General features: G+C 44.2%; 1 protein-coding gene and 1 non-coding gene across 3 annotated transcripts; both read right to left on the bottom strand.

Moving 5' to 3' along the window:
* Positions 1-2,585: 2,585 nt before the first annotated feature.
* Positions 2,586-19,374, bottom strand: ALDOA (aldolase, fructose-bisphosphate A). 2 transcript variants are annotated; one of them, XM_063430846.1, is made up of 9 exons: positions 19,265-19,374; positions 7,583-7,705; positions 6,043-6,254; positions 5,878-5,932; positions 5,483-5,643; positions 5,240-5,323; positions 4,986-5,160; positions 4,656-4,855; positions 2,586-3,033 (listed from the first exon to the last, which is right to left on the bottom strand). In XM_063430846.1, the coding sequence occupies exons 2-9, from the start codon at positions 7,692-7,694 to the stop codon at positions 2,938-2,940; spliced, it is 1,095 nt and encodes a 364-aa protein (XP_063286916.1). In that variant the 5' UTR covers positions 7,695-7,705; positions 19,265-19,374; the 3' UTR covers positions 2,586-2,937. The 2 variants fall into 2 exon arrangements, with proteins under 2 accessions (XP_063286916.1, XP_063286915.1); XM_063430845.1 differs by having other exon boundaries at positions 7,583-7,698; positions 19,265-19,346.
* On the bottom strand, positions 13,613-13,684 carry TRNAG-UCC (transfer RNA glycine (anticodon UCC)). The gene has a single exon. It is a non-coding gene; the product is annotated as a tRNA-Gly (tRNA).
* Positions 19,375-21,548: the final 2,174 nt, after the last annotated feature.

Here is a 21,548-nt window from a genome sequence, read left to right as displayed (position 1 = left end):
TACCAGCGGAGATCGTGGGATTTAATATTGCCGCTCCGCTACACATACACAACTCAATGTCTTTTTCTGATCTCTTTCCCAACTTACTAAGTGCATTAGTAAAGTCAGATACTATTGTGGTGAGCTTCAGGATGCTAGTGCAATAGTCTGTGCAGGTTACATAACATTACGTGTTGCCATGAAACATGCACAGGGCCTGCGCACATCCCTTTCACTGTGAAACTAATCAAGGCATTATATATCTTCGCCAGCATTATGGGTGTAAACGCATTATGAGAGATGTAGTCCACAACATCTGGCGTGCCGAAGGTTGCCTCCCCCTGCAACTAGTCAAAAGACTACCAACCTAGATTATTATTATTATATGTATTTATATGACGCCAGCTAATTCCGCAGCGCTTTACAATATTCACTGATTCTGAACCCTCCTCCCATAAATAGTTAAAATGGAATAATAGCTAAGATGAATAATTGTTCATCTCCTGCAGTTTTTTTTTTGTCAGCACCCAGTTATTCCAGCAGATACCCCAGACATTTCCTGAATATTCTCACTAATTGAGCTCCCACAGCTCACTGTTTAGTAAATATACCCCCTTGTGATGTAGATATTGAGAAATACATGGCCCTGGGCTCAGGAATGAGGACATACAACTTCCTTATACCAACACACTTTCACCAAAGTTAGGCTGAGGCTGTGAGCGGATTGATATTGTCCTCACCATTTAGGGGCCAAAATGGTCCTCATTCATGGCACTAGCAATCAGCAGCTAGTTGGCACATGGTCTTATCATGCAATGCCAGGCAATGCTCCTTCCTTTGTATTTTAATAGGTGAATTAACCCCTTAAGGACACATGACATGTGTGACATGTCATGATTTCCTTTTATTCCATAAGTTTGGTCCTTAAGGGGTTAAACAATCCTTCTATGGATGACACATTGTACTTTAGCTCTGGTTCCTTTTCACTATTTCAAAACTCTCGCTCTTTCAAAACAATGTTGGCAATCGAAACAATATAGCAGCATTTTCGAAAGACAATTCCATATTTCAAAACCAGATATTCTAGAAGTGGGCTCGGAGGGGCTGGGCAGATTCTCAGTATGCGTGAGCAAATTCACAGGATGAACAGGCATTTTCCCATGTTCTCAAATTGACTGGGCATATTCCCACGGTGTTAGAGTGACTAGACAGATTCTCAAAGTCTCATGCTGAATGGTCAGATTCTCACAATGAATTTTCAAGTCTTGGTGAACAGGTGGATTCTCAGAGTGAGTTGACAGATTACCAAGAAGTCTCACAGTGAGTGGGCAGATTCTCAGGGTTTTGGGTCATAGTAGGAATTGGCAGATTCTCAGGATTATGTTTTTTTTGGTTTTTTTTTACATTTCCTGTCAATACACACTTAAAAGATGAGCTAAAACATGTACAATGCAACATGTGCCCAGAGTTTATATTTTCAAACACCTTCTCTTTGTGAATGTTTGTATAACGCCGAATTTTCAATGGATCACCTGATCTGTTACATTAGGACAACCCACCGCTTAAACCTTGTGCTTGAATACTGCCATATAACAGGTCACTAAATATATTAATAGGTCATTTTATATATGGATATACACAACCCAACTGCACATTACAATGTAATGAAATCAGATCGTTTATTGCATTTTTTAAAAAATATTGAACCAAAATTCCTATAACAAAAACGAATCTGTATGGAAACTGGGGACATCCTGTAGATGGTGTGTACAGAAACCCAGGCGAGATGATCAGGTTTACGTTGGCTCAAATCAAGTCTTCAGATCTGATTTAATAAAGTGTGCTTGCCAAAGCATGTCCAATCTCACCCAGACTTGTGCAAGAATACAAATAGCATATGGTGTGTACAGATTACTCCCTGCGTATCAGATCAGCATGACTTCCTGGACACACTTATTCAACATGCTGCGGTGCTGTGAATACAAAAAAGTGCTACCCAGCAGTTTGTAGAATTCATACGCTGCCCAGGCGAAAGCAACTCATTCTTCCAAAGGGTATTCACAAGAAACTAGTTATTTTCTCTCCAGCAGCATATGACTTCTACATACAACCATGTAATTCTGAGCAGTGCAAAGTGAGATGTGCCTGGTAAACTTGGAGGACGAGGGAATCCCAACCTGAATACGAACAGGTTCTTTAAAGTTAGTTGTTTATTTGCTAAATTGGGTATTGTAGAGAAATGACAATTGAATTGCAAATTCTCGTGACTCGGCTATTGATCCAGCACAATACATTTCCTAAACTTTTCGATATCCTAATCAATTCTCCATAATCCCCTGTTTAGTGTACAAACCCCACTGTGTATCCTAAAGTACTATGGGGGTTAGTTACTAGTGTGGATATTCAGGAATTCAAAGTGAATTTCAAAATTAAGTAAAACATAAGCGAACCAGAAACAACTAGCGGTCACCAATTTGTCTATTCTGAGCTAAACATTGGTATTTTGAATCCCCAGCAATTCAGTAAATAGCCCTGTTACTCCTGCAGTTGAGGATGTTGGAGTTACCCTGGTCGGTGATACAAAGTAATGGAATTAACACACACAGTTTTGTCATGAAGTTTTCTGCTTTATTGAGATTTAACCAGCAGTGACACAAATAAAGGTGACTCAGAGCTGAGAAAAGGGTAGAGAAGGTGGAGTAAAGCACAGGAACGTGAGCACACACTCACACTCACAAGCTGACCCATCGCACTCGCAACTCATAACACTCTGCAGGTCCATCCAGAATACTCAGAGCAATGCTCTGCATGGTCTCTCTCCAGCAAGGGGAAAGCTAACGGAGTAACGCTCTTCAGGGTTAGCAGGAAATGGCTTATTGTTCTGCAGAGGGACCTCACACACTACATTAAACGGAAGCAGCCATCACGGTGACAAACTATGGTATGAAGGGACACAGATTAATAAGCGTGGTTGGACACAAACAGGGATTCGCCTGCTGCGGCTCCTGCTTGGCCGGAGGGCACGTATTTTCCTTGGCAGGCCAGGCTGTTTGCCTAAAAGTGAGAAACAAATAAACATCAGAATTAACAGATATATTTTACAGAGTGAGATATCGGACACTCTAAAACTTTACGTCTTAAGTCAAAGAGCGGCTGGTGGTAAGACTACTACAATAATCTGCGCTGGGAAAGAGGCGTGGCTTAGGACAGGGCGATATTATAGCGCAATAAAGTAAACTGAAAATATAGGGTATTTGTGCACCTATTTATATTCAGGTCCAACAACAAAAATTGTAAACGATACTTAAAGGAACACTATATAGTGTCAGGAATAAAAATATGTATTCCTAACATTATACGGCCCCTCTCTGTGGAGAAATAGGGGGATTAAACTTATATTTTCTTGCTCGCCGCATCTAGCCCAGCTTATCGAAACATAGAATGTAACGGCAGATAAGAACCATTCGGCCCCCTCCCTCCCCCTGCAGCTCCCTCCTTACCTCTATCTCAAAACCCTTACTTACCCCTATCTCTTTTCTTTTACTATATCTATTCTTATCGTAAGATATATTGGCAAATGTAACAATAAAACCATACAAAATGCAACCAACTTGTATTTCGAAAGGATCTGGGCCTATGCTCAATTACACAAATAGATACCGATTTTTAAGCATTTATGATACCGATATATTATACGCATTTTGATACCTGGAAATGAGGAGGCATGATCTATCGACCAAAGCTTTTCCTGTATGGTAATATGTTACATCTTTATGTTATATTTGATTCTCATTTTATATTATAAATTAAAATACCAGGGAGAACAGGTACTCAGCTTGATCCTGTCTATGGTACACATTGCAGGATACATTGATACAGTAACAGTCTTGGATGTGTTAATCTATGGCTCTTAATAGATTGATGGGAATGCGGGATACACAATGTAACGATGCTTTAAAAATGTATTGATGTATCACACTGTTGTTGCACTGTTCTACCTTGAAATAAATAAAGAATAAAAAAAAAAAAAAAAAAAGAACCATTCGGCCCATCTAGTCTGCCCAATTTTCTAAATACTTTCATTAGTCCCTGGCCTTATCTTATAGCTAGGATAGCCTTATGCATATCCCACGCATGCTTAAACTACTTTACTGTGTTAACCTCTACTATTTCTATCATGATCGATGTTCTCATCCAATGGTTTCCCATAGAAAAGGATTGAGATGCTAGCGTGCATGCGCAGCAAAACGCCGTGCCGCGACAATCAGCACCTTCTCATAGAGATGCTTTGAGTCAATGTATTGCTATGGGGAACATTCAGCGTGTCCGTGCAGAGCAGCAAACTAGGAAGCACTTCTAGTGGCCGTCTGAGTGACTGTCACTAGAGGTGTTACTAACCAGTAATGTAAACATTGCATTTACAGTGCTACACTGCACGAATATCAAGCTGCAGAGCTAAAACAGCCAAGCTCTGACTTTAGTGGAGTTCGGAAATTATTCAAAATCAGCTATTTTATTTATTTTTTTATATTTTTTTCAATTTACTATAATTCCCTATGTAGTGAAGAAACTCCCAAATGGTCTCCAAGTGGCCACAGGCAGTACTGCACGAGTATAATGTGTTGCGTGCAGTATGGTGGTAGTGTATAGAATGTGCTGATAGTAAGTAATTGTACCAGTGCACGCTTGGTGTACTCCTCCTGGGCGTTCTTGACGTTTTCCTTCTTGCCACCCCAGGTTTTAAGTGCGGAAGCCTGAAGGGCACGGCCATAGGAGAAGGTCAGTGGCCAGGGCTTAAGCAGGGGGCAAGTGTTGATGGCATTCAGATGAATGGTGGCTTCCTCCTCACTCTGACCTCCGGACAGGAAAGTGATACCTAGAGAAACAGAATGACATGATCAGCTCTCCTCCAAGGGAAGTCTTCATCACTGGTTCCTCTGGAGACCACACCTCCCATTACAAAAATAACCCCTTAATAATTACTCTCCTGTTTCCCATCTCCTTACCAGCAACAGCTGGGGGCACAGTGCGCCTCAGAGCAGTGACTGTGGCCATGGCAACTTCTTCAGGTTTGTATTTCTTGGTGCAGGCATGACCAGGGGTCACCATGTTGGGTTTCAGAAGGGTTCCTTCCAAGTACACGTGGTGGTCGCTTAGAGCCTTGTACACAGCAGCCAGGACCTATGGTTACACACAGTCCCTCAGTATACAGCAAACACACAACATAGGATTTGGTGACCACAATCAGAGAGTCACATACCTTCTCAGTCACATACTGGCATCTCTTAAGGTCATGTTCTCCATCAGGAAGGACCTCTGGCTCCACAATGGGTACAATTCCATTCTTTGGAAAGAAAAAAAACACAATGCTTAGGAGAGGTCAAAAACCAATGGTTAGGTGTCTGTACATGCCTAGATGAGTCACTGGGCCACCATGGAATACATTGTCACTTCATTCCCTCCCCTCTTCAGACAGCCCCACTGATGTTTGGGTTGTTATTACCTGTTGGCAAATGCTGGCATAGCGTGCCAAGACATTGGCATTCTCCAAGATGGCTAGATGCGAGGGAGTGTGGTCAGAGATCTTCAGCACAGAACGCCACTTGGCGAAGTCAGCGCCATCCTTCTTGTATTGGGCGCAACGCTCTGACAAACCGTCCAACCCTGCAGGAGGAAAAAAATAGCAATGAATTAGAATATAGGAAGTTCTGCCAAAAATAAAGCTTTGTTTGCTCTTTGTGGCAGTGACCGTAGGCTGTCACTGGACCCTATGGCTAGTTACCAAGCTTATAGCTTAGTAACCCACTTCGTAGAGTTACACCAAGTTCACCCAGTTCTTCTGACCATCACCCATTGCCAAGACATTTCTAAAATTAAACATTCATCTCAATCACTTACCTTGTGTTGTAGTTTCTCCATTTGTTCCGGCCAGGGGGACAACACCTTTATCAACCTGTGGTGGAGGTAGAAAATATTATAGAATTACTCTAAAATAAGTACATTAAGGAAACCAAAATGTTCACCCCTCCCCACCCCTCAACTTGTCCATTGCTATCTTCCTACCTTGATGCCCACAACAGCACCTTTGTCCTTGATGACCTTGGTGAATGGTGTGCCATCATCGGCTTTGTGGTAGAGGGTCTCGTGGAAAGTGATGACACCCCCAATGCAGGGATTTACCCTCTGGTCAGCTGTGAAGAGAAGCTGGCGGTAGAAACGGCGGTTCTCCTCGGTGTTTTCCACTCCAATAGAACTCAGACGCTTGGCGATACTTCCTGATGAAGAAAAACATGGCGGATTCAAGGAAACCATTAAAAACATACTAACTAAGGTCTGTACAAAGTGGCAAGGCGCCAAAACGTGGCACCAAATTGTTTTTACAATACATAAAAATAAAATTTTAGCCATCCGATGGACATCCCAAAACACCAAGGGACGCAGAATAAAATAACATTTAAACACTACATTCTAGACAGTATGTGTATATTTTTTTTCCACGTTGCCAATGTGACTGGTATCAAGTTTGTTTCTGGTGGTTGATATATTGAGGTTTTTTTTCTCATCGTGATCACAATTCCCTGACAACGATTGCATATGAATAATGCATGAGAAAATCCCAGAATGCACCTATATTTCAAAATGGCTGCTTCTGTTTACTGTTGCCATGGTTATTCAGGCCCTAGTTACAGTAACAGACTGAGAAACACTACACAGGGGTAATTCAATTCACTAAAACTAACATATCAAAGCTGTGATTATAGCAGAGAGTAAAAATGTTTCCAAATCAGTTAAATTATCTTCAATCTTAATTCTGTTTTCAGAATCATTGCAATCTGGTGTTTAGTTAATAAACCCCACAGCTACACACAACACACTTACCTAAACCAGGCAGTCCTCCCTACTGCACTGACCCACTCTCAGCCACCCCATTACCAAAATCAGACGGTCCTCCTCCGCACATGACTGACCTACTCTCAACCACTCCTTACCCAAACCAGACTATCCTCCTCCCTACAGCACTAACCCACGCTCAACCACCCCTTACCCAAACCAGACTATCCTCCTCCCTACAGCACTGATCTACTCTCAGCCACTCCATTACCAAAATCAGATGGTCCTCCTCAGCACATCACTGACCTACTCTCAACCACCCTTTACCCAAACCAGACTATCCTCCTCCCTACAGCACTGACCCACGCTCAACCACCCTTTACCCAAACCAGACTATCCTCCTCCCCACATCACTTACCCACCCATTACCAAAATCAGACTGTCCTCCTCCCCACATCACTGACCTATTTACAGCCAGCCCATTACCAAAACCAGACTGTCCTCCTCCCATCACGGACCTACTCACAGCCACCCCATTACCAAATATCAGACTGTCCTTCTGCAGCACAGGCCCACTCACAGCTACACCTCACCCAGATCAGACTGTCCTCCTGCAGCACAGGCCCACTCACAGCTACACCTCACCCAGATTAGAATGCCCCCTCCCCATAGCATAGATCCAGCCCCAGAGAGCCATTATACAAACCATGCAGTCCCCCCTCCATCCACTATAGCACATCCAGATAATACATATAGTGACCCTCACGCTCACCTGTGGACTCATCGGCTGCGAGGATACCCTTCCCAGGGGCAACAATACGCTTTGCGATTTCATTGAGCTCCTTCTTCTGCTCGGGGGTCAGTGCAGGGTATTCGTGAGGCATGGTGCTGCTTTCTGCGGAACAAGACAGGAAACTGTGCGTTAGCTTTTGGGAAAGCTCTGCTGTACAAAACAATGGAGGAGGAAAAAGCTCTGCAGTGCAAGAAAAGTGAGGAGGAGAACTTGGAGCTCTGCAAGGTTACAGGAGAGGAAGACATCTCTGCAATGCAAAAGGCTCTACAACCTTGTATGAGCAAAGGTGCTCAGCAGGGCATATAGCTGGCTGAGGATCTGCAGGGAGAGTAAGTAAACCGTTGTGCTTTGCAGGTATTTTGTATATGAAGGCTTGGAGCACTATTGTCATATCATGCAACCCAACGCCTTATGCACACTGAGGACACGCCTGGAGCATTATCTACCTACCAGGGACACAGAAAACCAATCGATTTAACCCCTCCTCTGCCACAGCTCAGCTAATAATGCATCTCATCCCGGGAGGGGTCCCACAGCGCAGTGATGCTATATTGCACCACAGGCATCATTTGCTCAGAGATTGGCCTGAAGGTCACGGGCAAGGTCACAGATATTTATTTCGGGGTGGGTTCAGGAGCCAGGTGGCTCTTTTGGGAGCTAGGATGGAATGGGGCCCATGGAGACCAGTGATATCACAGCATTTTAGGGGCCCTGGGGTGGGTCTCATCCTCCGCACAAACAGGATCTCCCCCCACTGCAGTACGTAGCTGCGCTCTGAGGCTCTGCAAGGACTTCAAGGTGACTGAAGGACAGCCAGCAATGCACAACCTGCAGAGCTCTGCAGAGACAGGCATGTGCCTTGTTTTAAGGGGGGAATGGCAATTTGGGGGGATGGGAGAATACGTGCTCTCAGTCTCCTCAGCACTGTGTTATAAACGCAGCCACACAGTAACTGGTGAAGGGGGGGGGGGGGGGGAGCAATTTCCTTCTTTATTACAGGGAAATGATAAGGCAAAATGAGACGAAATTACAGAATAATGCTCTGCAACATGGGCAAAGCGTGGCACGGTTAACCACTTCCTGGATGGAAACTCTGCAACATGGGCAAAGCATTCCCCTTCCTAGACGTGTGCACCCACTACTTGCTCAAAATGATCGAATATTAACCATTTCCCTGCCAGGAATGAGCTGTAATACTAACCATTTATTACAAAGAACCAGTTGCTATATTAACCATTTCCGTGCCAGGAACTGAAGAACAGCAGTGACATTAACCCTTTCCACTGTAAAAATAACCCTTCCCAATCCATGAAATGTAATAATCTATCATACCATCATTCTGCAAAGCATATTGGGATATTAACCTCGACCCTGTGCAGCGAGCCATCATTAACCCTTTCCCCAACAGGAATATAGAATAAGGTAATAGTGACCTTATTCCTGCATACAGACTATAGAGCAGGGTGGTATTAACCCATTCCCAGCCAGTTATTTACAGACCACTGAGATAATGATATCAGAGATGTCTACAGAATATTAACCCTTGTGTTGCAAGGAAAAGGTGTAATAGTGTGGTATTAACTATTCCCCTGACATGAATATACTGGATAGTGTTTTACTAAAGAATACTCTGCCATTAACCTTTTCCCTGCCTGCAGTGTGACTGCATGTAATGTACACAGCCTGCAGAGCATTAACCCATTCACTGCAAGATATCTATATTAACCCACATGCTGCCAACAGGGACAATCAGGAACTTTGCCTACTAACACAGAATTAACCCTTCCTTTCTCGTGATACTTACATACTAGCCTATTTTCAGTGCAAGTTCTGATGTACTAAACACTGCATTGAGGCAGTAACACCATTGTTACTGATTTTCTAATAGAAATAAGAGTTTAACTCCTTCTCCCCTGTAAGTGTATTAATCCCCTCCCTCTCTCCTGCCCTAGCTTCCTCCCAGATCTACTTAACGCACCTTAGCACCCACAGATAACTGTTCACCCCGTTATACTTCATCCCAGAAAAACAAGACTCAGCCCTATCTGGCTGTTAATAATCAACACAACACTTCCATCACCATCAAAGTATCAATGTATCTATTAAGGTTCTCTCCCCATAACCAGCTCACCTCACCTGGTCCTACTTACCATCAATGACCCCTCCACCTCCTAAAACCTCCATTAGTTCGCCCCAATCTTTCCTCATCCATTAGCCGCCCGCCATCCACGTCTATCATGCATCCACCCATTACCGGTCTTTTTTCGACACTTGTTCCCCACATCACCATCCCCCATCACATGGCCCCACCATTTATCATTCCTGCTTCACCATAATCTGCCCTCTCTCATTACTGTGCATCCTTCTAATTCTGTCAACACACTCTCGCCATAAAACCACCTCAGTCCCCTACTATTCATCCTTCTCAATATCTTCTCTCCCATCATCTACTCTCTCCATTGTTTAATATTATTATTTATATAGCACCAGCAATTTCCGTAGCGCTGTACAATGGATCGAGTCTTCATCCTCGCCTATCACAGGGCACCATCATCTAGTTTCCACTTCAACACCTGCCCTCTCACATCCATTCAAACCATCTCTGTCCTTTCCTTTATCCACCAATTTATATGCCCTGTCCCCTGATAACTTCTCTCATTCATCTCCAACCATATACTCTCCATATCAAAAAACTTCTATGCTTGCTCACCACCCACTATCATAGACCGCTCATTCAACTTTTTCCTACATCTGGTCCTCTTGACCATCAATGGTCCTTCCATCTTCTTTAATTATCAACTCTTCTCCATCATATAATCTCCATTTTCTTCCTTCATCTACTCTACCAATTATGGGATATCTTTCGTCTTGCATGTCCTAGCCCCCACCAGAAGGAACCTCAATGTTTCCAAGTAATTTATTCTACACATTATGGGACCTCCATCTTCTCCCAGCAGCTAATCTACCCACCAACCAGCCTCCATCTTCTCCCAGCAGCTAATCTACCCACCAACCAGCCTCCATCTTCTCCCATGCGCTAATCTACCCACCAACCAGCCTCCATCTTCTCCCAACCGCTAATCTACAAACCAACCAGCCTCCATCTTCTCCCAACCGCTAATCTACCCACCAACCAGCCTCTGTCTTCTCCCAACCGCTAATCTACCCACCAACCAGCCTCTGTCTTCTCCCAACCGCTAATCTACCCACCAACCAGCCTCCGTCTTCGCCCAATAGCTAATCTACCTACCCACCATCCTAATCTACCTACCTACCCACCCACCAGCCTCCATCTTCTCCCAGCTCCCACTCTCCATCCCTCACATGTCAGACTGTCCCATCACTGGCCCCCATTTTCTTTCCTCCTCCATTTCTGATGGACTCCATGATGGTGAGAATCTGCCCCGGCCATGCCCCTCTCTCTATACGGTGAGTCTATGTGTTCTCCTGGATGTCGCTACTCAATGAATGGGTCCCGGTTAACCCTTCCCTCCCCGGCCCGGAGCTCTCACCTCCTGTACGTTCTCAGCCGGACTGATCCCCAACGTTCCAAATCAGAACGTCATGTATCACAGGAAGGGGGTGGGGCCAAGCTTAAAGGGCCCCATCCATCCTGCAGAGGGATGGGGTGTGAAGGTCAGGCAGACACTGACATCATCAGCATCATTATCAAGATCATCACCCCCAGCACTCCCAGCCATACTCACACACACACAGATTGCAAGGCTCACATACACATCACTCACACTACACATATTACACACACAGTATATATTACACACACTGTATACATATCACACACATAGTATATATTACACACACAGTACATATTACACACTGTATACATATTACACACACAGTATATATTACACACTGTATACATATTACACACAGTATATATTACACACTGTATACATATTACACACACAGTATATATTACACACTGTATACATATTACACACACACTACATATTACACACACAGTATATATTACACACACAGTACATATTACACACACAGTATATATTACACACTGTATACATATTACACACAGTATATATTACACACTGTATACATATTACACACACACTACATATTACACACACAGTATATATTACACACACACTACATATTACACACACAGTATATATTACACACACAGTACATATTACACACACAGTATATATTACACACTGTATACATATTACACACAGTATATATTACACACTGTATACATATTACACACACACTACATATTACACACACACTACATATTACACACACAGTACATATTACACACTGTATACATATTACACACACAGTATATATTACACACTGTATACATATTACACACACACTACATATTACACACACAGTATATATTACACACACACTACATATTACACACACAGTATATATTACACACACAGTACATATTACACACACAGTATATATTACACACAGAGCTGTAGTTTCCCTGTAACTCACCGCATTTAGTCAGACTCAGGACGTGACCAAACTCACATCATCTGATGCAACTAAATGTCACCTGCCTGCTGTACCACATCTTCACCACTGCACCCCACAACTGTATCCCATCTCCTCCACTGTACCCCATAACTCCCCCACTGCACCCCATCCCCACAACTGTATCCCATCTCCTCCACTGTACCCCATAACTCCCCCACTGCACCCCATCCCCACAACTGTATCCCATCTCCTCCACTGTACCCCATAACTCCCCCACTGCACCCCATCCCCACAACTGTATCCCATCTCCTCCACTGTACCCCATAACTCCCCCACTGCACCCCATCCCCACAACTGTATCCCATCTCCTCCACTGTACCCCATAACTCCCCCACTGCACCCCATCCCCACAACTGTATCCCATCTCCTCCACTGTACCCCATAACTCCCCCACTGCACCCCATCCCCACAACTATATCCCATCTCCTCCACTGTACCCCATAACTCCCCCACTGCACCCCATCCCCACAACTGTATCCCATCTCCTCCACTGTACCCCATAACTCCCCCCACTGCATCCCATCCCCACAACTGTATCCCATCTCCTCCACTGTACCCCATAACTCCCCCACTGCATCCCATCCCCACAACTGTATCCCATCTCCTCCACTGTACCCCATAACTCCCCCCACTGCATCCCATCCCCACAACTGTATCCCATCTCCTCCACTGTACCCCATAACTCCCCCACTGCATCCCTACTGCACCCCATCCCCACAACTGTATCCCATCTCCTCCACTGTACCCCATAACTCCCCTACTGCACCCCATCCCCACAACTGTATCCCATCTCCTCCACTGTACCCCATAACTCCCCCACTGCACCCCATCCCCACAACAGTATCCCATCTCCCCCACTGCACCCCATAACTCCCCCACTGCACCCCATCCCCACAACTGTATCCCATCTCCCCCACTGCACCCCATAACTCCCCCACTGCATCCCATCCCCACAACTGTATCCCATCTCCCCCACTGCACCCCATAACTCCCCCACTGCACCCCTACTGCACCCCATCCCCACAACAGTATCCCATAACTTCCCCACTGCACCCCTACTGCACCCCATCCCCACAACTGTATCCCATCTCCTCCACTGTACCCCATAACTCCCCCACTGCACCCCATCCCCACAACTGTATCCCATCTCCTCCACTGCATCCCATAACTCCCCCACTGCACCCCATAACTTCCCCACTGCACCCCATCTCTTCCCCACTGCACCCCATCTGCTGCATTGCGCCCCAGATCTCTGTACACTGCACCCCATACCTTCCATACTGTACCCCATCTCCTTACATCTCTCCCCGCTCCAGTTAATTTTGAAAAACATTTTTAATTCATTGCAGTTCGCTGAATAAATCCCTAAATGATTTTTAGTGACTGCATGCAGTAAGTTAAGGATTAATATGTTGTACCAATGAAAACCCGAAATTCAGAAAAATTCAAGAAAAATGTAAACTATAATATAAAAATGGATGCGTTGGCCGGGAATCGAACCCGGGTCAACTGCTTGGAAGGCAGCTATGCTCACCACTATACCACCAACGCTTCACATGGGGAGTGAGACATTGTAACTGTGTGATACTGACTATGAGAGACAGTGTTTGGAAGAGACACAGTTTGCAGCTATTACAGTACACACAGTCCATTACATTCAATTGTGAAGAACTGACAAGGAAATTTTTACCACTCCCAGAGTCCAGCAAGATAGCTGAGAAGTAGATTGTAAGCTCCTGTGATCAGTTCCTGATATAAGTGTAATTTATTTCCTATGCAGCATGCCTCCCTTGCATTCTGTATTGTGCATGGCTCTCTTTTCTAGGTGTATTGCTGCGTCTCTGTTATTATTTCATCTTGACTTGGAGTATCCTGCGCTGCAGAACACGTTGGCGCTATTGGAATGAAAACGCTTGCTCTGCAGGGGATGTTATGTGATAAGACTGTATAATGGCCAGCAGGCAGGCGTGAGATGGAGGTGTAGGATTTGGCTGTCATGAGGGGTCCCAGAGGTAGTTATGGTTGGAAGGAGGGAGATGGAGGGCAGTGGGGAGGTAGAGATTACCCCACTGGGGTCACATTAATACCAGCCAATAGACCAGGGGGCTGTGAGCAGCTGCTAAGTGCCAGAAACTGATCCTCAACCTTCAGCCTCAAAAATAGCCTTGACCTTTCCAGGGAGACAGCTGTCGGCATCACCCAGTGTGTGTGTGTCTGTGTGTGTGTGTCTGTGTGTGTGTGTGTGTGTGTGTGTGTGTGTGTGTGTCTGTGCGCATTACAGAGGCTGTTATCTATATCTTAGTGTGTGTGTGTGTGTGTATCAGTCTGTAACATCAGGCTGCTGCTGTATGTATGTGTGTGTATTTGTGTCACAGGACATGCTGGTCTGTGCCAACATGGATGCGTCAATGGTAGGTGGTATGTCAGGAGTGATAGGTGTGTGTGAGGTGGCTGTTGTGTGTCAGGGGTGGTCGGTGTGTGTGTGTCAGGGGTGGTCGTTGTGTGAGACGTGGTTGGTCTGTGTGTGTCAGGAGTGGTCACTGTGTGGGACAAGTGGTTTGTTTATTTAAGGGGTGGTTGGTATGGGCGTGTCAGGGGTGATAGGTGTGTGTGAGGTGGTTGGTTTGTATGTTAGAGGTGGTCAGTGTGTGTGTGTCAGGGGTGATCGTGTGTGAGAGGTGGTTTGTGTGTTTCAGGGGTGGTCGTTAGTGTGTGTGAGAAAGGTGGTTGGTGTTTGTGTGTCAGGGGTGATCTCGGTGTGTGAGAAGGGGTTTGTGTGGTTCAGGGGTGGTCGGTATGGGCGTGTCAGGGGTGATAGGTGTGTGTGAGGTGGTTGGTGTGTATGTCAGAGATGGTCAGTGTGTGTGTATGGTAGTTAGTGTGTGTGAGAGGTGGTTGGTGTGTGTGTCAGAGGTGGTCAGTGTGTGTGTGAGAGGTGGCTGGTGTGTGTGTCAGAGGTGGTCAGTGTGTGTGTGAGAGGTGGCTGGTGTGTGTGTCAGAGGTGGTCGGTATGGAAGGGTCATGAGTTGTTGGCAGTGTATGCCAGGATGGTAAATAGGGGTATATTAGAGTGCCCTGTATGTGTATGTCAGAGTCACAGGTATGGGTGTATGCGTGTGTCAGGGATGGTCGGTTTGTGTATGTGCAGGGGGTAGCCAGTGTGTCAGGGATATCTGTTGTGGCTGGCTAGTTTGGCTGTGTCAGAGGTGGTTGGTTTGTATGTATTAAAGGGGGCCATGAGTATGTCGGTGTGGCTGGTATGGGGATCAGGAGCAGTAAGGCTGCTGTCTTGTGTGAATGAATGTCAGTTGTGTGTCTGCGGCTGAGCAGGTCGTGTGTATAGAAAACTAGATCACAACCTGTGCCACAAACTGTGCCGGTCAGTTTGCCCATTCAGATTACCTGCTAGGCACAGAAATAATACCTGTGACACCCTTTAAATCAATATTGAATGAATATTCCCTGCCCAATTCAAAGACATTCCATTATATGGTGTATATAATAAAACAAGCAACATTCTGACCCACAATGCCACGGATTTAAAGGGCCACAGACAGTTAGATTACAGGAATAACATTATAACCGATTACACCATAAAACATGAAGCAATTTACTACACTTTATTCCAAACTACGTGTCCCAAAATGCCTTGCCAGTCTTACGGATGGCTGAGTATGATGGGAAATCATCAAAATTATCTGTGGTGCCAGGATGCCTATCATCGCTACGGAATTCGCTGGCGCTATATAAATATAAAATAATAATAATAATAATAATAATAATAATAACGAGTTTCCTGGCATCACAACCAGACACAGAGGGCATTGTTTACTATACAGAGATTTGTTGTAAGGTTTGTTTCTGTTCAGGATTTCTGCTTTGTACGTTTAGTTTTAATGTAACAACTGCGATGATTAACGCAGCCCAAATCACTGTTTAGTGAATATGCCCGAGCAGGTTAAACCGAGCTGCGTGGTGTGATCTGGGTGTGTACCTAGAGAATTCCACCCCGAGGGCTAGTACAGTGAGACAATAAGTCGTTCGGGCCTGCCCTGCGCACTGTGTGCTCTGGGAGCCTTATGGGATTAAACGCTGGCCAAGGAATCTGCCCGTGTCAGCGAGATTCAAGGGAAAGTTGGCACAAACACAGACAGACAGACAGACAATGCCGGACAGACAGGACAACAAGTTCAATGGACAGACAGACCAAACTCCAGAACTACAGCGCAGCCTCGATGGGCAAATCTTCCTAAAATTAAATCCCACTTACCCCTTCATTCCAATACTCCCTCAGACACATGGAACTATAACTTGTAACATTTCAAAGTGATATAGAGGGACACTATCATTTTAGGGGTGTGAGTGGGGATGTGCCAGACATTTTAGGAGACTTAATAACAATGTTTGCAACTAAAATGTAATTTATAACAAGAACAATGTATCTTATTTACACAGACTGATCTCTAAACACAATTATTGTATCTTAAAGACACATTACTGGGAGTATTATTGCTGTGGAGCTCTGTTATACACTCAGACACATTACTGGGAGTATTAATGCTGTGGAGCTCTGTTATACACTCAGACACATTACTGGGAGTATTATTGCTGTAGAGCTCTGTTATACACTCAGACACATTACTGGGAGTATTATTGCTGTGGAGCTCTGTTATACACTCAGACACATTACTGGGAGTATTATTGCTGTGGAGCTCTGTTATACACTCAGGCACATTACTGGGAGTATTATTACTGTGGAGCTCTGTTATACACTCAGACACATTACTGGGAGTATTATTGCTGTGGAGCTCTGTTATACACTCAGTCACATTACTGGGAGTATTATTACTGTGGAGCTCTGTTACACACTCAGACACATTACTGGGAGTATTATTACTGTGGAACTCTGTTATACATTCAGACACATTACTGGGAGTATTATTGCTGTGGAACTCTGTTATACACTCAGTCACATTACTGGGAGTATTATTACTGTGGAGCTCTGTTATACACTCAGACACATTACTGGGAGTATTATTGCTGTGGAACTCTGTTATACATTCAGACACATTACTGGGAGTATTATTGCTGTGGAGCTCTGTTATACACTCAGACACATTACTGGGAGTATTATTGCTGTGGAGCTCTGTTATACACTCAGATACATTACTGGGAGTATTATTGATGTGGGGCTCTGTTATACACTCAGACACATTACTGGGAGTATTATTGCTGTGGAGCTCTGTTATACACTCAGACACATTACTGGGAGTATTATTGCTGTGGAGCTCTGTTATACACTCAGACACATCAACAATATGGACCTCCTAGAAAAAAGGGACAGAGCGATTTAAGCCCAAAATAGAGACTGTTCTTCCTAAATAGGGCCACTTGGGAGCTATGTGGAAGGGTTAAACGTAGTAATAAGACAGGCTAAGGGATTACTTTGTAGCGTCTCCAAAACCCGTTTGGAAGCTGTGATGCCTTGATGTTAGAGGCATCTAGTCAGTGCCTGGTGGTGTGGGTAATTACGGTAATCCACCCTGCCTGTAATTACGGTACCTTGTGTGACAGAGCTCACGTACACACAGGGTGGGGATGGCCTGTGCCCACGTCAGGGGACCACGGAGGGCCCCACATTGCCAGGGTGTCACGATTCTCCTATTAGGGGACATTTATGTAAAATGTATAGCACAGGGCCACGTTAATATCCCAGCTACCCTGTACGGTACACGTTACACCAGTCCTGTGTGGGGGAGGGGGGAGGCACAGTTTCAATGGTGAACATGATTCATCAGCTTTTCACATCCTCTTAACTGTCATCCTAAACTAGTTACAGGAAATGATGTACTGCGCTGCGGAATACGTTGGAGCTTTATAAATATCATTCTAACTCCCAATTATTGTTTAATACGCTTTTTTCCCCCAGATCCAATCATTTTTGAATGAGGTTTGTGGCTTTAAGGATGGGGAAGCCATATACTCTTTCTAAAGGATACAGGAATATCTAAATATGGGATACAGGAATATGTACAGCGCTACGGAATCTGATGGCGCCATATAAATAATAAAATAATATAAATATGGGATACAGGAATATATAGATATAGGATACAGGAATATGTACAGCGCTATGGAACCTGATGGCGCTATATAAATAATAAAATAATATAAATATGGGATACAGGAATATGTACAGTGCTATGGAATCTGATGGCGCTATATAAATAATAATATAAATATGGGATACAGGAATATATAGATATAGGATACAGGAATATGTACAGCGCTATGGAACCTGATGGCGCTATATAAATAATAATATAAATATGGGATACAGGAATATATAGATATGGGGCCCATAGTCCACCCCAAATAATGGATGTCACCATAGAAAGGCAATCGCAGCGGAGGAAATACGATTAGACCCACTCCTCCTCTACCTCATCCACCTTTTCATTCATTCATTCATTCATTCATTCATTCATTCATTCATTCTTAAACAAATATCAGTGTGTCCCCACCATCAATCTATCTAACATTTTTGCTTATCTCTCAGATCACATATTACCAGGAGTTCTGTCCCGACTCTCTGTGCAGTATAGACTATAGCTCTAGTCACAAATTGGCTATTTTTTCCCTATATTCCCCAAACCCAAAAGCTTAAACGGACAGTAACCCTTAAAAGTAAAGACTCCTTTATGACGCTGTGCTTTAAGAAAAAGAACAAACAACTCCCACATGCCCAACCAGACTGCCAGAAAAGCATGATGGGCATTGTAGTTTTATAATAGCTGGAGATCTACGTCCTCGTTATAAGGCTTGCGACTGGTTCTGCCTCTGTATTCCACATGCTTATTGCCCCCAGAAGGGTTCTTTGACTTTAAAGCAGGTTTAAATAGGTCTAGCCCAAAATAGCCAAACTGGAAAAGTGGATAAAATTAAGAATGTTTTTTCTCTTACACGACTATTTTAGCCTAGTTATGACATTTTCTGCTCAATTCTCCACAATCCCCAGTTTAGTAAATAATTCCTTTACAATGCTTTATAGGAATCAGTTAAACACAAGACATAGAATTTGATCCCCCAACCCCCCCTATCGTAACCCACAATGCCCCCCATTTCCCTTACCTGTTCGCTGTAGATTGCTGAGGGGTGTGCTAGGGAGACTCAGCTCTGAGTGACCCTTCTTGGTGTCCTGGCTCAGTTTATAAAGTCTCCCAGCCCGGTATGCGACTTGTTTCTGAGTGACCTTCACAGCGCACCCCTGACCTTTCCCACATGGGTAAATATAGCCACCCTGCCCTCGGTATGTGAAACCGGAGAGACGGTGACATTCACAGGACACGCTGGCATATCATCCAAGGTGAAGTGGCAGAATGGGAGCCTTGACCCATAATGTGCCCAAGTCAGACGTTTGGAGTAGAGCATCTTTAACTCTGGCCTGATATATTATTAGAGCGCCAATGTGTTCTGTAGCGCAGTACAACAAATCAAACAGATACATTGTGAAGAAGTTTAGGTGAAAAATAAATCAAGTTAAGGTGAACTGAAATGTAAAATAAGGAGGCCCGAGTTATTGGAGGGAACAGTCTTCTGTAAGAGACATAGAGCTAGAAGATGTATTACCTAAATCAGGCATTGCAAAGAAATGATCCAGAAATTGTAAATTATCAGCCCAAAAATAGTGCAAGATGCAAACAATAGTAGAGATCATTTTTCCTGCGTAGTTATTATGCCTGGATTCAGTTATCACTTATCAAAGCATGAAACATCAGCCAAGTGAATCCACTAAAATAGGCCAGTTATTGTAGCAAAATCTAAACCCAGCACTGCCTGAGCCTGTCCTGATAACGTGCGGTCAGATCCCCTACATTAGTTATAAACCCAGCGCTGTCTGAGCCTGTCCTGATAACGTACGGTCTGATCCCCTACATTAGATATAAACCCATCGCTGTCCTGATAACGTGCTGTCAGATCTTCTACATTAGATATAAACCCAGCGCTGTCTGAGCCTGTCCTGATAACGTGCGGTCAGATGCCCTACATTAGATATAAGCCCAGCGCTGTCTGAGCCTGTCCTGATAACGTGCGTACAGATCCCCTACATTATATATAAACCAAGCGCTGTCTGAGCCTGTCCTGATAACGTGCAGTCAGATCCCCTACATTAGATATAAACCCAGTGCTGTCTGAGCCTGTCCTGATAACGTGCGTACAGATCCCCTACAATATATATAAACCCAGCGCTTCTGAGCCTGTCCTGATAACGTGCAGTCAGATCCCCTACATTAGATATAAACCCAGCGCTGTCTGAGCCTGTCCTGATAATGTGCAGTCAGATCCCCTACATTAGATATAAACCCAGCGCTGTCTGAGCCTGTCCTGATAACGTGCAGTCAGATACCCTACATTAGATATAAACCCAGCGCTGTCTCAGCCTGTCCTGATAAAGTGCAGTCAGATCCCCTACATTAGATATAAACCCAGCACTGTCTGAGCCTGTCCTGATAACGTGCAGTCAGTACATTAGATATAAACCCAGCGCTGTCTCAGCCTGTCCTGATAAAGTGCAGTCAGATCCCCTACATTAGATATAAACCCAGCGCTGTCTGAGCCTGTCCTGATAACGTGCAGTCAGTACATTAGATATAAACCCAGCGCTGTCTGAGCCTGTCCTGATAACGTGCAGTCAGTACATTAGATAAAAACCCAGCACTGTCTGAGCCTGTCCTGATAACGTACATTAGATATAAACCCAGCGCTGTCTGAGCCTGTCCTGATAACGTGCAGTCAGTACATTAGATAAAAACCCAGCACTGTCTGAGCCTGTCCTGATAACGTACATTAGATATAAACCCAGCACTGTCTGAGCCTGTCCTGATAACGTGCAGTCAGTACAATAGATATAAACCCAGCACTGTCTGAGCCTGTCCTGATAACATGAGGTTTCTCACTCAGTGTAATAATAATCTGTTGTTGGTGCCTGGTGTTCAGTAATAGGCCACTCAGGGAGATGTTAGTGTTGCAATCTGCAATCTCGCCAGTTAATTAGATTAATTTAAAGGCTGCTCTTTCTCGTGTTGTTTCCAAAGGCTGGCGTTGATCTGTGTACAATATGATTATCCTTTATTTATTCCCTGGAGATCTTTTCAATATACAATGGATATATTAACATAATATAACATCAATATAAATGGGCCTTTAATAAAGTATTTTTTAATATCCCAATTATCCCCCAATGCAGAGAATAAAGTATTGCAAATCCCATTAACACTTTCGTTACCGTCGAACCCATATATAGCTCCAATCCCAGTTTAAAAATAATGTGGAATGTTTGAGGGACAGACGACCTTTTCTAGGGTAAAAGGGACATCAGGTTCGTCACCTGTTTTCTGGTGACATTAAAGACAGC

The sequence above is a fragment of the Pelobates fuscus genome, chromosome 8 (assembly GCF_036172605.1).
Source record: "Pelobates fuscus isolate aPelFus1 chromosome 8, aPelFus1.pri, whole genome shotgun sequence".
In the NCBI taxonomy this organism is placed as follows: domain Eukaryota; kingdom Metazoa; phylum Chordata; class Amphibia; order Anura; family Pelobatidae; genus Pelobates; species Pelobates fuscus.
This window is presented reverse-complemented; position numbering and strand designations above follow the sequence as displayed.